The 17,234-nt window shown below is 41.1% G+C and overlaps 3 protein-coding genes across 9 annotated transcripts; 2 read left to right on the plus strand and 1 right to left on the minus strand.

Annotated features, from left to right (window-relative positions):
• LOC137196850 (zinc transporter ZIP9) lies at nt 1-3,192 on the plus strand. Its single transcript, XM_067609761.1, has 7 exons — nt 1-282; nt 523-628; nt 939-1,106; nt 1,219-1,287; nt 1,661-1,746; nt 1,852-1,986; nt 2,080-3,192. The coding sequence occupies exons 1-7, from the start codon at nt 25-27 to the stop codon at nt 2,380-2,382; spliced, it is 1,125 nt and encodes a 374-aa protein (XP_067465862.1). The 5' UTR covers nt 1-24; the 3' UTR covers nt 2,383-3,192.
• A 209-nt stretch (nt 3,193-3,401) lies between these two features.
• Nucleotides 3,402-7,862, minus strand: LOC137196849 (coiled-coil domain-containing protein 177). Its single transcript, XM_067609760.1, has 2 exons — nt 7,782-7,862; nt 3,402-7,063 (listed from the first exon to the last, which is right to left on the minus strand). Exon 2 carries the CDS (start codon nt 6,903-6,905, stop codon nt 5,220-5,222), a length of 1,686 nt encoding a protein of 561 aa, XP_067465861.1. The 5' UTR covers nt 6,906-7,063; nt 7,782-7,862; the 3' UTR covers nt 3,402-5,219.
• Nucleotides 7,863-7,942: 80 nt separating this feature from the next.
• Nucleotides 7,943-16,113, plus strand: nsmce4a (NSE4 homolog A, SMC5-SMC6 complex component). Of its 7 annotated transcripts, XM_067609764.1 has the most exons (13): nt 10,075-10,322; nt 10,426-10,479; nt 10,621-10,711; nt 10,798-11,020; nt 11,117-11,197; nt 12,361-12,491; nt 14,464-14,615; nt 14,833-14,932; nt 15,207-15,297; nt 15,386-15,480; nt 15,581-15,629; nt 15,735-15,820; nt 15,934-16,113. In XM_067609764.1, exons 4-13 carry the CDS (start codon nt 10,813-10,815, stop codon nt 15,997-15,999), a joined length of 1,059 nt encoding a protein of 352 aa, XP_067465865.1. In that variant the 5' UTR covers nt 10,075-10,322; nt 10,426-10,479; nt 10,621-10,711; nt 10,798-10,812; the 3' UTR covers nt 16,000-16,113. The 7 variants fall into 7 exon arrangements, with proteins under 7 accessions (XP_067465868.1, XP_067465869.1, XP_067465870.1 ...); XM_067609767.1 differs by lacking the exons at nt 10,075-10,322; nt 10,426-10,479; nt 10,621-10,711 and adding an exon at nt 7,943-8,072; XM_067609768.1 differs by lacking the exons at nt 10,075-10,322; nt 10,426-10,479; nt 10,621-10,711 and adding an exon at nt 9,895-9,990.
• Nucleotides 16,114-17,234: the final 1,121 nt, after the last annotated feature.

The following is a 17,234-nucleotide window of genomic DNA, read 5'->3' on the forward strand; positions in this document are numbered from 1 at the left end:
CACTGGGTGTTGCTTGGGAGGGAAATGCTGCGGTGCAAAAGAGCAGAGAGACCGAGGTGCGACGTGGAGGGGCAGAATGGCACTTTTATAATCCAGCTGCACCAAGAGACCAGGCTGTCTGCTTTCAGTAGGAGGCAACACGAACATGAAGCGTATCGGTCAACTCTGGTGTTAGAAGACGTCGACATGGACGGAGGACTTACGATTACTTTCATATCTGTCGCGATGTTTGTAGGTTGCTTTATACTTGGATTCATCCCACTGTTGTTTAGACTTTCTGAGGTAAGATTTATCTTTCATTTTCAATGTCTTCATAAAGTAACGTCAGCCGGCAGATTTTCCAACAGCCCTCAAACTATTTAAACTTACTTGAATGTCCTCTATTTAATGACTGAGCTGTGCTGCGACATTATTTGTTTATTTTAAAGGAAATCTGAGAATGGCTCCAGCTGACTTAGTCACTGACACACAGTGTTTAAAGAATCCCACTGAACATCTGAAATCGTGTGTTACTCCCTCTAGAAAGGCCTGCAGTTTGTTTCCATACTGGGGGCAGGACTACTGTGTGGGACAGCACTGGCTATCATCATCCCTGAGGGAGTGGGTTTACTGGAGGAGTCATGGAGAGGTGAGCAGGGTCACCCCAGTCCAAATACAAACAGCTAATAAACTGGAATGATACCATTACAGTCATTTATGCACCCCTTTTCCAACCCCCTCCCCTTGGTTGTCTTTCCAACTGATCAAACGCATAATCCACACCATCCTCACCCACCGGTCTGTGTTTGAATGTAACCCCTTTGAAACGAGTGATGAAGCACGTGCGGATAAAAGCAGGCTTAGTGGTCTAAATTTATGCTTCTCTGCCTTGTTGGGTTTTTTTTTTCCAATGTGGATTTGATCAAAAGGTCTTCCTGTCCTTCATCTTGTCTCTACAGCATCCTCTTCCTCCTCTGCTGAGACATCCAGCCTGAATGTTAGTGAGAAGAATGCTGCCTCCACAGAGGGAGGCCCTCCGCCTCGGTTTTTCATTGGGGTGGCTTTAACTTTCGGCTTCATCTTAATGTTTGTAGTGGATCAGATAGGGAAGTACTGTTCCATGCACGGCAAGTTTGTCAGAATTCTTAGTATCAGTTTGATTTTGCAGAATGTCAGCTTGGTAAATATACTGTATGTCTTTTTATTTATCACCACTACATGTGCAATGTCTCATTTCAGACCAAATGACTCGTTTGCCGAACAGTGTTGGCATCACAGCCACATTGGGACTGGTTATTCATGCTGCAGGTACAGTATTATACAGCATGACATTTACGGTACATTTCATTTGACTTGTGTTTGCCAAAGGCAGACAACACATTTCAAGGAACTCCAGGTCACAAGCATGGAAAACAAAGCTCTTGAGTTAAAGCCTCATGTGACTAACCATGTGTTTTAATCACTGTCTTTTTTTTTTCTACAGCATAGCCCGGAGGCTTTAGTTCAGATCAAACTTTAACTTTATTGTCTCATGTGAGAAGTCTGGCATGCAGCATAGGAAAAACAGATACATGAAACTAATCCATCAGTTTGATGTGGAGTTGCAGAGAAAATGAGATATACAACTCAAACAACCGTTGAAGAAGTAGATTGTTGTGACCAGTTTTTGTTTTGCATACAGCGGATGGATTTGCTCTGGGAGCAGCTGTGGCTACGGGTCAAGTGACAGTGCAAGTCATAGTATTTCTTGCTGTGATTCTACACAAGGTGAGATTCCTCTAGAGAGCATGTCAGTGAAAATATTCAGTAGGAGCGATCACAAAGAATCTGTAATAGCACTTGTCATAACAAACCATCTCTCTTGTCTCTTAGGCCCCTGCAGCTTTCGGTTTGGTCACCTTTCTGATGCTTGCAGGCCTAGAGAAGAAGTTCATACAGGGACATTTACTGGCCTTTTCAGCTGCAGCACCTATAGTTGCCATCATCACCTACTTCATATTGCATGCAGTAAGAATGCACACATCAAAGTAGACCCATTACTGATTGTACAGTTTTAGTCTGTGGTATTATTAGATTTGGAAATGTGTTGTGTGTTTGCAGTCTGGCAGTTCATCCCAGAGCCAGCTCAGTGCAACAGGTGTGGGAATGCTCTTCTCCGCTGGGACTTTCCTCTATGTGGCCACAGTGCATGTTCTCCCCGAGATCAGCAGCAGCAGGGCAGGCCGCCTCCCATCTGACCTTCAGCAGCATACCGGAGGTGAGGCCTACCCCTCTGACCTCCATCAGTACACCGGAGACGAGGTCCATCAGCAGCACCACTACCTGGGGCTCCTGGAGAGCCTCACTCTCATCCTCGGGATCGGGCTTCCGGTGGTGCTGGCTCTGGGGCTGACTGATGACTAACAAGTTAACAGCAGGGCAATTGAGTTTAGTGCAAAGGGCACTGTGCCAACAAGTCTGAAATTTAAACTGTGAGGACCTGTCTCGTATATTGTACTGTGTGAACTACGTGGCATTGCACAAAGATGTGTGTAGGACAAAATGTGCCTTGGAAACGAGCTCACCATGGTTTGATCTGATCTCGGTGAAACTACCCTTTGAGTCCAGCTATTGTTTGTGTGTCAAAAGAGCTTCCAGAGGGTATAAAGAATCTGATAGCCAATATATTGTCCTCAGTGCACTGAGTTTCCATTCCAAGACTGACAAAAGGGCGTAATTTGTTGCCAGGAATGAATTCAATAAGCTTTCCAAAGAACCTTTTTGTCTGATGAAGATATTGAAAATCAGATGTCATGGCATGTTCAGCGTCGAATTTCCCAGTACCTGGATGAATTTACAGTAACAACCAAATAATCTGATACAGTCTGTTACCCAAGTTTATTTGGTATCTGGTAGCTTGAAAACAGAATTTCAGTCTATTGATTTGTAATAGTACACATTACCAAAACACATTCTTGTGTAATTATTAATAGTTTTGAAGGTAAGAGGATTTTTTTTTAGATGTGTGGTGGAACATCCGCAAGAATACATAGCAAGTCCTGCTGCTCTTCATGCCTGTTATATGATATACGAGTCACACAGAAAGAGGTGGCCTGACACAGATTCAGAAAAGAGATTCAGGGTTTTTGTTCATAGTTACTCTTGCTGTTTCTCTTTCAGTTCAGTTAAGTAAAGTTTGCATAAAATAAAAACATGATGGTTTATTGTTAATAATGTCTTATTGTCTCTATTTAGTTTTCTCCACACAACACATTTTATGATGCAGAAGTAAATTTTCCGAAGCTAATTCTTTTTTAATTATCATGTTGCGACTGCTTTTCATCAGCTACTCTGTAGAGCTGAACATAAGTGTGCTAAGTAGAAACACACCATAATAAATATAGTTAAATATAGCTACAGAATCAGACACTGTATACTTAAAGTATGATTTATATATACAGATTTAATCAAATGTATTCAAATATTACAAACATATCAAATCTAAGAAATAAGCGAAGCGTGTAACAATCTGACTACTGAAAAAATATATCTATGCAGTACATGATCACATTACTTATGGTCCAGAACAGAGATGATACATTTAAAATCAGGGCTAAAACAGCTGTGTTTGTTATATTCTACATTTATGTTCTCCCAGTCATTCACAGATTTCATTCTACTTGAGTCCATAAAATATGGTTCTATTTTTATTTTAAAGGTTTTGCTCCATTTGCTTTGTTTTGACAAATAAAGCTTCTAGTGAGACATGGTGATGTGGGAAGATACTTACACAAGTCAGGAGCGGGAAAAAAGCAACATTGATTAAATCGTGCCACTTTCTCCCTGCCCTCAGCCTGGAGGGTGAACAGTAGAAAACGAGAGACAGAAGCAGATGGAGACTTAACAAAATTACACATGAACAGCATCCTGAGCACTGCAGCTTCTCTTGTCTTCCACCTCCCTAAATTTTCCCATAACTCTTCTCTTATCTGCACTCCGCTGGCTGCTAATGGCTGCTCATATCAAATTCAAAACACTGATGTCAGCGTTTAAGCACCCCAATCACTCCAAGCCACAGTTTGACCGTACACTCTCAGGCCTGCAGTTTTCACTCCCACTGCTCAACATTCTGCAGTCTGCAAACATAATGGTTTTGCTGTAAAAGCTTAGCAAGACGCAGTGCCGTGACTCACACAGCAGAGATATCTTTTTGTTACTATGTATGGAAGTTTCGGTTATACTAAAGCACTGGATCGGTTCCAAACCTGGAGCTCAGGGACTAGTCAGAGGCAGAGCAGGATGTTTCACAGGACACCAAAGAAAAACACATTTCTAATATATAACATTAAGCTGACTTACAAAATGTTCTCTAATGTTACCATGAATTGCTCAAAGCAAATAGACATGCGGAACTTGACATGAGGCATCACAAGATACCTCTTCATTTTTTATGGGATCACAATCCAAAAATGGTCATAAACCACTGCTGTAAAGCACCGCTTTAGAGTCTTTTAAAATTTTTATAAATTGAAATGTCATTGTAAACTTAAAAATGGAAAATATATGGCACAATTTCAAAGACTCTTACGACACACCGTCATATTAAAAGTCAATATACCCATTAAACACACAGTATGTAATTTTCTGCTACCGGGGGAGACTAAGACGGAGTTTGATGATGTTGTGAAATAGTGTGGGATCATGGGAGTTGTTGTCCTCATTGTTAAACAACCAGCTGCTCCTGGTTAGGATTCCTTCAGTGTTCATTGTTCAGGAGGTTTTTACCAAAGCCGAATTATCCGCAGAGGTCTCCTCCTCTCCCGGACCCGATGATAAAAAAAAAAACCTGGTAAAATACTGAATAAAGTAGTTTCACGTTAAAAATCAGTGTGTCTCACGTACTGTGCAGCAGACACAGGATGTCTGAAGGGTCTGCGAGCTGAGCTGCTGCTAATAACTTAAGATCCAGATGTTCAATGACTAAAATCCTTCATCTGATTAAAAGATACAGTTAAAAATTACCAAGATCTGAAAAGTGTAGCGTAAAAATGTGGCGCCTTACTGTATTGTTAGCTTTCCAATAGGGGGATTTGTTTTTCTGTATTCTTTTCATATCTCTGAATTTAGTCTTACTGCAGCATCTACTCTAAGTAGCTCTGCATGAGTCACTCATTAATACCTGAACTGTACTGAAGCATTGCAAGGAAGGAGCTGATGTGGGCAACTCTCTCTTATGTCAGGATGGGAGTTAATCATTTCTTTCATAGTTTCATGCGAGTAATGGAAGCAGTCAGCTGAGCTTCCAGAGCCATCTGATCAAAGGTGCGACTCTGTGTCTGCTGCCTCACTCTCTCCCTCATTTGAAAGGAGGCCCGAGCCAGCTTGTGCGCCTCCTCCTGGATATGTTCTCGCTGTCTCCGCAGCCTCTCCCTCCTCCACTCCTTCATGGTGATGTAGCTCTCTCTGACCGTTCTCACCACCTCCTCCTCTCTCTGCATCTTCTCTCTGAGCCTCAGGTGGCAGAGCTGCCTGTGTTTGTTGTGCTGATGTGTTTGCTGAGCTCTCTCCCTGCGCTGGGCCGAGGTGTGCTGGGCGGCTCTCTCAATGCGACGCTGGCTCAGTTGGACCAGGAGCTGTTTGTGGGTGAGCTGCTGGACGCTCTGCAGCTCGGCCCTCAGCTGCGCTCTCTGAATCTGCTTCTCCTCCTGTGCTGCCCGCTCCTGCAGCTCCCTCAGCCGAGCCCCTACAGCCTGGGCATGTTTCTCGCTGGAGAGCTGCAGCTTCCTCTCAAGTGTGCTCCTCTTATGCGCCTCCTCCTCCTGTGCCTGTTGCTCCACCTGCCGTTTCAGGAGGATGTGTCGTAGCAGCTCCTTACGATTCTCCTCCTGCAGCCTCCTCCTCTCCTTCTTCTCCTGCAGCACTTTGCTCCTCCTGGCCTTCTGCTCCTTCTCCACTGCTACCTGTCTCTCCCTCTCCTGCTCCCTTTTCTCCACCTCCTTTTTGCCTCTCAGCAGCATCTCCTGGTAGCATTTGCGTGCCTCTGCCTCTTTCTGAGCAGCCTCCATCTTCTCTCTGCGCTGTGCCTCAACCTCCTCCTTCAGCCTCCTCCAGCGGTCCTCCTGCAGCAGCACCTCCTGCTCGAGTTGTCCTGCTTTCTCTATTTCCTGACGCTCTCTCAGCCTCCTGCGGGCCTCCAGCTCCTCATGCCAGTGCCGCATGCTCTGCTTAAGCCTCTTCCTCCTTTTTTTCTCTGCCTCAGCCCGCTGGGCCTCCTCCTGCCTGCGGGCCTCCTGTCGCTCCTGTTCCTCCTGCTGACAGAGCTTTACACGGTCCTGCTCCTCCTGGTGCTTCACCAGCATGAGAGCTGCGATCTTGCGGTCTCTCTCTGGTATTGTGACACACATCTTCTTGTTGATGTCATTGGTGAGCCTCTCCAGTTTCATCTCAGTAGCAGGGGAGTGTCTGAGGTCTCTGAAGCTGCAGACTGTGCACCTGTCCGGGTCTCTTTGACCAGGACAGGAAGACCTGCTCACAGATTTGCCTTTAAGACACAGATCTGCATATGGAATAGACTCACGCACAGCAAGGTCATTCTTCAGTTTGGTGTCAGGCACCGTTCCCAGGCCTTTCTTACTGTCTGGCCACCTGTCCCCGGCCGCCCGGATAATCCTCTCCCTCTCATCTCGGCACATTTGTAAAACCTTCCTTCTCTCCTTTTCGTAAGATTCATGCATAACTTTCACCGCCTCGAAGGGCGCGTCATGCTGCTCAGCAATCAGCTCGTTTAGCGATTTAATTAGAAGTTCAACAGGTTTGATACCGACTCGTGCGCAGGACTGCAACGAGCGGGGGCTCGTTAAAACATAGCGACTTCTCTCCGCTTCAGCCGAGTCAAAGTTGTTCAGGTCCAAACGAGGCGAAGGTGAGGTGGACCTCAACTCCCCCATGAGGAAATAAGAGTTACACTACCTGGATGCAAACATGCACAAAGTAGCTCCTGCGCCTGTTCATTCTGCCTGCTCTCAAGTACGGCGAGGTCAAGAAGGGATTAGCTGGTCCATGTGATCTGACTCATCTACCTCAGCTGTAACCATACAGTGAATGGCTGTAACAAATGCCAGAAAGAAAAATCAAGTCGTGAAATGTTTGCTCTAAACATTTGAAGACAGCTTTATGAACATACATGTGAATAAATGATATTAAAATCCAGACAATTATTGGTTGACCAGATATTTTGTTTGTAGACTTATAATTTAACATGTCATGTTATTATATGACGTATAACAATAAGTAGTCATAATAAGTAGTATAATATGGTGATAAGTGAGACAAAAACCACGGTGGCCCTACCAAAAGGAACTTAACGCAATCATTTTATGCTAAAACAAAATCAACTTTAAAAAAAACTACCTGCTGCTGAAAGAGTAAGTTTAGGCCTACATTATTCTTTTACAGTCTCCGTCTTACACTTTACACTGTCCTTTTGCACTGTTGTCTTGTTTTAGTTTACAATGTTTTTGCACTACAGTCTTCGTCTGTTGCGCTATTATGTTATGCACAGATTGTTCAGTTTATGTATTTATGTCGTGTATTTTATGTCTTGCACTGTCTACCTGTTTGACTGTTGCATCGCAGACTCCTGGGAAACGGTATTTCATCCCAAATATATACTTGTGTATGGATAGGTTGACAGTAAAGAGCGTCTGAGTCTAAAATTCTCTTAAATCTATGTATGTAAAACATTGCACTTTACAAGCAGAGTAAACTAAGTTTAACTTCTCTTGATTAATAAATAAATAAAAACGTGAAATAACAACACTAACCACTTTAAACTGGTCCCGCTCTAAAGAAAACATAGAAACAGCTGGGCGTGATGGAGAGAGCTGGTGCTAGATTGGATAAACTGGAGGGACTATTTGTCGCGAGATTTTAATCATAACCCTAACCTTAACCATAACCTCGCGGGAGTTCGATCCAACCTAGCATTTACCGATGGACAGCTGGAAGTGACTTGGGGACGCTTCTGGTTGTCATGACAATAAACCAACATAAAGAAAATAAAGAGCGGCATTCACTCGTCAGATACTTCACCCTTGTTAGCGCGTCATCTACCGGTAAGTATCACGGGGAGGACCTCGGTGCTGACGGGGTTTAACCGCCGCCCCCTACAGATGTTACTATCAATACTGGGTGAAGTTAGTTCCATATTCGCCTGTAAACCTGAAATTCAAAAGAAAAACGTGATCTGAAACCTCGACAGTCTTTCCGTGTCTACACATTTAGAATGTATTTGCATAGATCTGAAAGCAAACCAGGGCTAAGAAAAATGCTAAAGACAGGTAACGTTAGGCCTGTTTTAAATCATAGGACTTTTATACCAACTCATTCAACGATCTGCCTGGATTTCAGATCTTGTATGTACAAATAAGGCAATGTATTACTAATTCATTTCTGTTTCAGTTTTTAAATATTTCACATCATTTATATACATACAATCATAACTTACTCTGGAATAGGCTTGTTCAGAGCTGAAATGATTAGTTAATTAATCAATATCATCGATAGAAAATTAATCTGCAACTCTTTGGTTAACTGATTGTTTTAGTTATTTATAAAGTAAAAATATATAAAACATAGCCAGAGAAATTGTGATTGGCATTTTCTCACTTTTTTTATTTTACATTTCGTAGATTAAAAATGTGATATATTAAACACGAATTAAAATAATTATTGCAGCCCTAGAATAATAATTATGACAATGTATTTCAGTTGCCAGTATGTAAGAATACTGTGGCTATTCAACATACTGAACCAGGTAGTTTAAAGGCTATAGAAAGCAATTTCCAATGACTTTCTTTCATATAGAGTAGCATATATGTCAGAATAAATAATAATAAAATGATCAAAATAGAAAAACAAAAACAATAAGTGAGAAATCCCACAAATAGTAAATCACATGTGAGTCATGTGAAGTGCTTACTGTTCAGTAATCTAATGGCCTGGGGGTAAAAACTGTCTTTGAGGCAGCTGGTCTGAGCTCTGATGCTCTATAGGCGTTTTCCTGAGGGGAGGAATGTACTGGTTGGCTGGTGTCCATAATACTTAGAGCCTCCCTTCGGTAGCGGGAGGTGTGAATGTCCTGAATCTGTGGTGGTGATGCTCTTATGATTTTACTGTCTTCCTCAGTTGTTTGTGGTCTTGTTCAGTCAGGGGGCCATACCACACCAGTATGCCTCCAGTAAGGATACTCTCTATGGTAGCCCAGTAGAAATTGACCAGGGTTTTTGTGGACATCCCATATTTTCTAAGGCACTGCAGAAAGTATAGTCTCTATTGTGCCTTCTTAACGACACAACTAGTGTTTAGAGACCAGGAGAGGGAGTCTGAGATCTTAATGCCTAAGAATCTGAAGTTATTCACAATTTCAACATGGACATCGTTGATATCCACTGGTGGCTGAACAGTTTTGGACTTCCTAAAATCAACAATTATCTATTATATTTTTATCGTTAGTCCTTTTCATTTTGCTATTTAAGGTCATCCTTAAACAACCACACCAGTGACTTTGTAAACATAAAACACAATTTAAATCCAGCAGTGGTTTTTATTGATTTACAGTTTACACAGAGTGATTGATATTCACTTTAAATTTGTATGTTAAATGTTTTGAAGTATGGCAATATACTGACAGCATTCACGAAGTAAGTGTTATTCTCTTCATTCTGGGTTTCTCTGTGCCTGCATACTTTTAATTGAATTCTATCTCATTTATACATTTTCTATTTCATCTTGAACTATGCATTGTCTTTGTTTTATTTACATTTAAAGAAAAAGTAAAGAACCTAAATGATTTTCGAAATAATAATAATAATAATTATTATTATTATTATTATATATTATTATTATTGTATTAGCATCTTATTGGAAGTTTCACTTTCGTTTCTCTTGGAACCTAAATACCAATTCAAAACTAACTTTGTTTTCATCAACATTGATGAGTTGCTTCTGGCGCGTCTTGTAACTGCCATAAAGGTACGTTAAAGTTAACCAAAGGAGAAACAATATATCGAGTTGAACACAAATCAGAGCAATTACAACTTCACTTCCAGCATGAACTTTGTAAAAAGCAGGAGAGTGGACAGTATTTACGTGTAGCTAAGTTGCTAACACAACGGATTTAGCTAACATCGGCTAACGTTAACTCAGACGCAGACGACGGAAACGAGATGACGAACTGTTGTGTACTTCCGTGTTTGTATTAGCCGCCGTCAGATATCTGGTTCTGGTTGGGCTGACAGTCGTCCAGTGGGGTGATAGTTGATACTTTTCTTTGCTAATTTAATGTTGGTGATGTGATGTTCCGCGTTAGTCCGCTCGCTGTAACGTCAAGGCTACGCTTCTTTTATATTTAACGTTAATGTTGAAAAACAGATAACGCTTAACAGTTATTCGTGTTTCTGTTTCTAGTAGTAACGGTGCTCATCGTTTGTTCTGATATTGCATGTGTGCAGTACGAAAACAGTAGGTCCAAGGAGTATGTTTCTCACACTGCGTTATGCAACGTGTATTTAATCCAACACGTTGCTTTTGATCTGCCTTACAAACGTGCTAGAGTTGCGTAATTTTATCTTGACTTTTCTAACGTCTTTGGCTAAATTTAAGAAAACCGGCGACGTCAGGTTTACACGCCGCACGCTAAACAACTCGGCAGGGTCAGACTCCCTCCTCTTTCTTCCGGAATTGTTGTCAGAAAGTAGGTAAACAGCTATATCAACCACAAACAGAAACATACTTTGTTTATTTGAACCTGCTTTGCGTCAACTTGCTTCCCCCTCACAGCAGACAGACTCAAAAATGAGGCCAGCCAGAGGCGGCGGTGACGAGGAGGCTCCCCGGCAGAATGGCGCTTCTGGCCGCAGGAAAGGAGACCAGCAGCAGCGAAGTGACGGGGACGACGGTGGCTCTGCCTTCAGCCCAGCTGACCTGCTGGACGAAGATAATGACCCGGGCCTCAGGAGAGAAATACGGAGCAAGTACAGAGACCTCATCAACTCAGTGCAACGTGAGTAAGCCGGACAAGCGTATTCAGATGGCAGCTGACTTTGTTTATTTGTTTGTTTTGAAGTCTCTGATGTGTTTCCCTAATGTTTTTTTTCAGAGAATAGAGAAGATATGCTGAGTCCCTCCAACAACAAACTCACAGAGGTTTTGGAAGAGGCAAATGAGCTTTTTAAAGATGGTATGTGTGATACAACCTCAGAAATGTCAGCCTGTCCTCACAAGAAAAACAATAGTATAGTCCAAAATTCACCTGGCAAAAACGACCTATGGTTACGTGTATGCCATCTAGCAGCTATAATAATTATGACCTGGGGAAGTGACAGTTCAGATGACGTCAATATAAGGTGACTTGATAAGATGATTTTGCCTTGTCATGGCTGATTTATGGTAGGTCCTTGACACTTTTGATAAGTGTTGCTCAACAGCAATTAAAAAGTTGCGTTTTCAACTTATGCTTCTGTGAATGGTTTCAGTCGTCACCATGGTAACCAGAGGCTATCCTCCAACCAGCTTGTTTAGTTACATTGTATCATCATGACCGGGACTAATTAAACAAGGACATTTCAAGTAATCTAAAGTTACAGAACAAAATATCAATAAATAAGTAAAGTGAAAACTACAATCTCCATGGCGACATTAGTAACACTACCCAATCACATTGCGTGACAAAATATGATGGTGTCTGCGACAAATTTCTCCAGGTACACAATATGATAGGAAACTATGGCGTGACACTTTTTTTGTCAAAATACATAATTTCTGTCAAGTGACACTTATCAAAAGTGTAGAGCGACCTACCACAAACCAGCCTGCAGGAGGAGGAGGAGGAGGGTGGATTGCTAGATAGATTGTGGACTTTGTGAACTTTGCTGCAGGAGGCCACCGTTTGCTTCACACTTCCAACCACATGAGTTTCATGTTTGCAAAAGGGAGTTGGGACATTTTTTTAAAATCTGTAACATTGTGGTGTTTATTGTGGCCATGACTACAAAGGTTTCGTAACCTTAAAGAAGTATAAACCACGTTTCAAGTGATCATCACATCATAAAGCATAATTATTTTTTAACAGTGATTTTTGGAAGGCAGCTAGATGGCGTCACTATAGGTTGTTTTTGCTGGATGAATTTTAGTCCTATACTGTCGTTTTTTTATGAGGATGAGTTGTGTGATGTGTTTTGTGACAACAAATAATTGCTCTCTTCTCATCTAAATTTTATCCTTCTGTATAATGAAATTCAGTATTATTAGCATCCAGAGTAACAAATCGCACTTGACTCATGTGTCATCATCATGTTGTCTTTCTTATTGGACTGTTTGATTGTTAGTTGTGTTTTCTGATAGTTCGGCAGGTGAGGGAAGCCGCTTTGGATGCCCAGCTCCTTGTCATGGCCACAGATCTGGGAAAGGAGAAGGCCAGCCAACTGTTTTCTGAGAGCTCCACTTTTGATCCCACTGCTTTTGCTGAGCATCTTGTGAGTGATTTTATTGTTTATACACATTATAACTGAAATGGTATAAAATGCTGCAGTGATAGCTGAATAAAAACACACAGCAAAACACACTACTGAGGTAGCCCAGTGAACGGGGAGACTGTGGCCAAGCAGGCCAAGCAGATTTTATCCTGTCAATGGACCTCTTGTGGAGTAAAAAGACAAGGACGCAACACAGAGCTAAAAGGAGAGTGTTTAGTGGACTTATCATCAGGTGGCCAAAGACATGACTCTAAATGAATTGCATATTTACACATCCAATTTGCACTGTATAGTAACACACCATACCAGCTTTCTAAGGCTGTAATATGCCACAGCTGTGTATATTTCAGCATGTTGTGGAGTTCTGCCCCAAAGTTAGCCAACAAAGATACTGTTTTAAAGCTACAATAGAGTCCAGCAAAGAGTTTCTTTTGACAGTGCTGTTAAAGAAGCTGTGAATCAACAGTAGACATTCACTGATCATTGAACTGAATAAGAGCAGCCATATAAATTCTGAGAATTGTGTGACATAAATGTAACGCACCTTGTATGACCACAAAAAGATAACATTCCACTTACATTGTAATAACTAAAGTCACAGACAGTCTGTAGTGGCATATCATGATGTCAGATTACTGTGCCTTTCAGCTTTAACGAGGGACAGTTACACCTGGGACACACAGGATGCGTGAGCAGCGCGTGTGCGTCGCTGAACTGCTGCGTCTCGCACGCTTGCAGCATCCACACAGGCAGTGTGTCTGCTGCGGTGCTTCTGCTGCGCTGCTACTGGCAGCCCTGTCTTTCTATCGTTTTCCCTGTCTGTTTCTGCTGAGAACCGTGCGCGTCACGTGGAGAAAATAGGTGAGACCTCGAATCTCTAGATGACGCGACGCAGCAGCCACGTCTCACGCGGGCTGTGTGGCTGCTCTAACTTGTTAACATGGGCGCCAAAATGAAAAGCAAGAGGTTCTGTGACGCACACGCGCTGCTCACGCAGGCAGTGTGTCCCAGGCGTTAGGGCTGGGCAATTAATTGAAATACAACCAAAACTAACATAATGACTCTAACAGACCTAATTTAAGTCATATCAATATGTTCGATGAATTCATTCCCATATGTAGAATGTCCACCTGCAGTTCAAATTGATGTAATTAACCAAACGTGTCCAGTGAAGACAAAAACAACTCAAGTGTTGGAGAAGTTCAGCTGGGAGCGGGTGCAGATGAGAAAAAGCTGGTACAGAGAAAAAAAAGTTTTGTCAGTCATATGGGTATACTTTTGGCTTCATTAAGCACAATACATGACAAATGAAGCTAACTGGAAGTAAAGTCAGAGAAGAGTGGAGTAGCGCAGCTTCTTTGGGAGCGTTCGGTACAGAGTGTGTGAGGCGAGTGAGCAGGAGAGAAAGAGACGTGGTGAGGCTGCGCTCAGGACAAGCAGGCAGGTGAGCTGAACGTTAGCATTCAACTGTAAATTTAACAGACAAGGTTCAGTATGAGCTACAGTGTGTCAGAAAATAATGTCACTCTAAAAACTTCTGGCTAATAAAGTTAGTGAGATAGTAGAAGTCATAAAAGGTTTATTCAAATCTATTTTCATTACATGTTTTGACATTCGCAGGAATGTTAAACAAAGCCATATTTTACTTTGAATTTCCTGTTTTAGGAAACAAATACCTGAAAGTGTTCTTAACTACTGAATATAGTAAATAAATATGACTAAGTCATAATCCAGGCTTTTCTATTTATTTTTCATTACAAATGACTAAAAAGGGCTCCACTGTGAGGCGTATTTAATAAAATATCACTTGATTAATCATTACCGAGGTAAATGTGACAATTAATCATAATATTGATTTTAGGTGATATCGCCCAGCCCTATAACAATATTTAACACAGTGTAGAATCATCAGAATACAGATGTTTGTTTAATCACAGTAATCATGTGGAGATTCTCTCTGCTTCCCTTGCAGTTGTCTTTCATGGGTCTCAACCGACTAGAAAACGGGGAGAGTGAGCAACAGAACGGAGGTGCAGTTGATGGCTACTTGCCCCAGGACGCCTGGCACAGAGTGGCCCAGAGAGCAGCGTGCTGCTTCAGGACAGCACCCTCCTTCCACTACATGTGAGTGCCGCATCGTTACAGTTATGACTGAAAAGGCACAATCATGAAAAATGTACTGATAAATTCTACAATTGAAATGTCATAAAAGGAAGCACACAGTAAGCCGACCTATTGCGGTCACTCAGCAGTTGATAAACTGTATGTGTTGCCTGTGCCGGTGTTTTATCTGGCTCTGACATTTATAATATTTTATAACTCCTGTGATTCTTTTTATCAGGATGGGTTCGTTCCATGCAGAGCCGCCTCCTCCAAAGCAAAGGACAGAACGGCAAAGCAAAGCGCCCAGCAAGGAAGCCAAAAGGATAATGCCCACTCAGGTAGCTAAACTTACACCTCCATGGCTCCCAGTTATCTACATGTGATTGTGATTTTGCAGCCAGTTATGAGTATTACCCAAATTGTGGGTTTTTTTTAAATGAAGCTGATGGTTAATTTCCAATAATAGGCAGCAACAGTAGGTTCATTTTCAAAGTCTGTAACTGTTTTCCTTTTTTAAATTGACATAATTTATATAATATGCACTGTATATTCAGATTGAGAAGGTTTTAATGTTCCAGATACTCACTGCGTCTTGTTAAATTTGTCTGTCAGCTAAAGAAAATGGAAGAGTCTCATCAAGAGGCGACAGAGAAGGAAGTTGAAAGGATCCTGGGATACCTGAAGAGTTATTACCAAGATGATCGTGAGTTTTAATTTGACCACAAGGACATTAACATTTCATTGTTGTGTAAATTTGTGTATTTGCTAATCTCTCTCTGTTTCTATCACAGCTACATCACCAATATCATATTATGAGTTTGTCATTGACCCCAACTCATTTTCCCGGACAGTAGAGAACATTTTCCACACGTCTTTTCTCATCAGAGTGAGTCATGTATATTGAGGATAGTTGAAGTGTGCAAATTGAAGCTTGTCTGCCCTCTAGTGACCGTCAGGATGTGTTACAATGTTGTGTTGTGTTTCAGGATGGTTTGGCACGGATGTATCTGGATTCAGCCGAGTTGCCTTGTATAGGTAAGGAGATACAACTAATATTTATCTGTATTATTTGGAGAGGGGAATAACAATGAAAATGCCCTTTGGTAAATTATTTTACTGATGTGTGTGTTTGTGTTTCAGCTCCTGTAGAGGAGGGGGAGGTGCAAACTGAAGGATCATGCAGCAGGAAACAGTGCATTGTCTCTATCAGCCCAAAGACCTGGAAGGTTAGCAAGTCACAGCCTGAACATAGAAGATTTAATCTAGCAGCAATACCAAAACCTCCTATAAAAATTCTTGTTTATGTCTCTGGTTGTGATTGTTGTTTTTTCTTTCCCAGGAGCTCATAGATGCCTTCGACATCAGAGACACAATTATTCTGCCTCCAAACACACAAAATGAGTGATGGACTGCACAATATTTTGTTAGCTGAAAGTGAAAATTGTTTTTAGGTGTGTTACTGTTGTTGTTGTTGTTGTTGTTGTTGTAGTTGTTGTTATGTTTTTGTTTGTTTTTTAAATTTTTTTTGAAATAATAAAGACAAATTGTTCGAAGTTTGCAAAGTTCCAGTGTAGGTCACATTTGTAAAACTGTATCATTGTGACTTAAGGTCATGGTTCTCAATTGCACAATTTGTTTTTATTTTTACTGTTTTAGATATTTGAATAATAAAAGAGAAAAAGGAGAAATCTAGTTCTGTTTTGATTTATTTTCAATATGTGAAAATAGCAGGTATTGATCATTATTGATCAAATTTTATTCTGTAAAATGTATTAGTATGAAATATATTGTTCTTGATATTTTGGCTTTCTATACAACTTCACATAAACACACTTCTGTAATTGTGGATGATAAGTGGTTATATCCACACACAGTAAGGAAGAGGTTTTTCAGCTACTATTCCAACAGTGGTAGAAGTTTACATTTTATCCTGACAGCTGCTATTTTGTGAATCATAATGTCTAGAAGACAGTTAAGTCACTTGTTTATTGCCAAAGTTTGTAGAAATACTCAGCAGTGATCAATAAGCTTCTTTGCTGCTGATATAGCAACCAACCACATTATATGTGCTTTTTCTGAGAGTAGCAATTCGGAGCTATTAAGGAGGTGAAGGCGCACTTTTTGGCAATCCCATACCGTGTGAATGAAAGTGCCCAGTGTGCCAGGTTAAAACTTAAAGAGGATGAAGTGATGTTTAGGGTTAGGTGAGGCCCTGACAACAATGACCCAAACTGTGTCCTAATGTACGTATTTTTAAATTTGAGACATTTCTTGGCATTATTAATATTTTTTTAAAAAGTTTTACACAAAATATAACCTTGGTGAGATATACAGTATATACACAAACACCTTACAGTAACAGCAAAGCACAACTGTAAGCATAAGGTTAATTTTAGAATGAATGATTGTAACAATGTGTGTGTTTGCCTGCTGCCAGCTTTAGGCTTCATATTTCTTTTAAGTGTAGGTGAAAACATACCAGCACTTTTTATGTATTTATTTATTTAATGATAAATAGAGAGAATCTGAAAGTCTTCATTCATGTAGCCTTGTAATTTTCATCGTCATTTGTCCTTTTCTTCTTCTCTACTCTGACTCTCCTGTCATTGCTCAAAAAGGTAGGGAACACAAGGAATTGTG

This window comes from Thunnus thynnus, chromosome 14, assembly GCF_963924715.1.
Source record: "Thunnus thynnus chromosome 14, fThuThy2.1, whole genome shotgun sequence".
NCBI classification, from domain to species: domain Eukaryota; kingdom Metazoa; phylum Chordata; class Actinopteri; order Scombriformes; family Scombridae; genus Thunnus; species Thunnus thynnus.

What these genes read in the sequence shown, in the direction of transcription:
- LOC137196850 (XM_067609761.1), top strand. Translation starts at nt 25, where the DNA reads ATGCTGCGGTGCAAAAGAGCAGAGAGACCGAGGTGCGACGTGGAGGGG. An exon ending in ACTGGAGGAGTCATGGAGAG is followed by an intron (nt 629 to 938) that starts GTGAGCAGGGTC and finishes TTGTCTCTACAG; the next exon opens with CATCCTCTTCCTCCTCTGCT. An exon ending in ACTGGTTATTCATGCTGCAG is followed by an intron (nt 1,288 to 1,660) that starts GTACAGTATTAT and finishes TTTTGCATACAG; the next exon opens with CGGATGGATTTGCTCTGGGA.
- LOC137196849 (XM_067609760.1), bottom strand. Translation starts at nt 6,905, where the DNA reads ATGGGGGAGTTGAGGTCCACCTCACCTTCGCCTCGTTTGGACCTGAAC.
- nsmce4a (XM_067609767.1), top strand. Translation starts at nt 10,813, where the DNA reads ATGAGGCCAGCCAGAGGCGGCGGTGACGAGGAGGCTCCCCGGCAGAAT. An exon ending in AAATGAGCTTTTTAAAGATG is followed by an intron (nt 11,198 to 12,360) that starts GTATGTGTGATA and finishes GTTTTCTGATAG; the next exon opens with TTCGGCAGGTGAGGGAAGCC. An exon ending in AAAGGATAATGCCCACTCAG is followed by an intron (nt 14,933 to 15,206) that starts GTAGCTAAACTT and finishes TTTGTCTGTCAG; the next exon opens with CTAAAGAAAATGGAAGAGTC.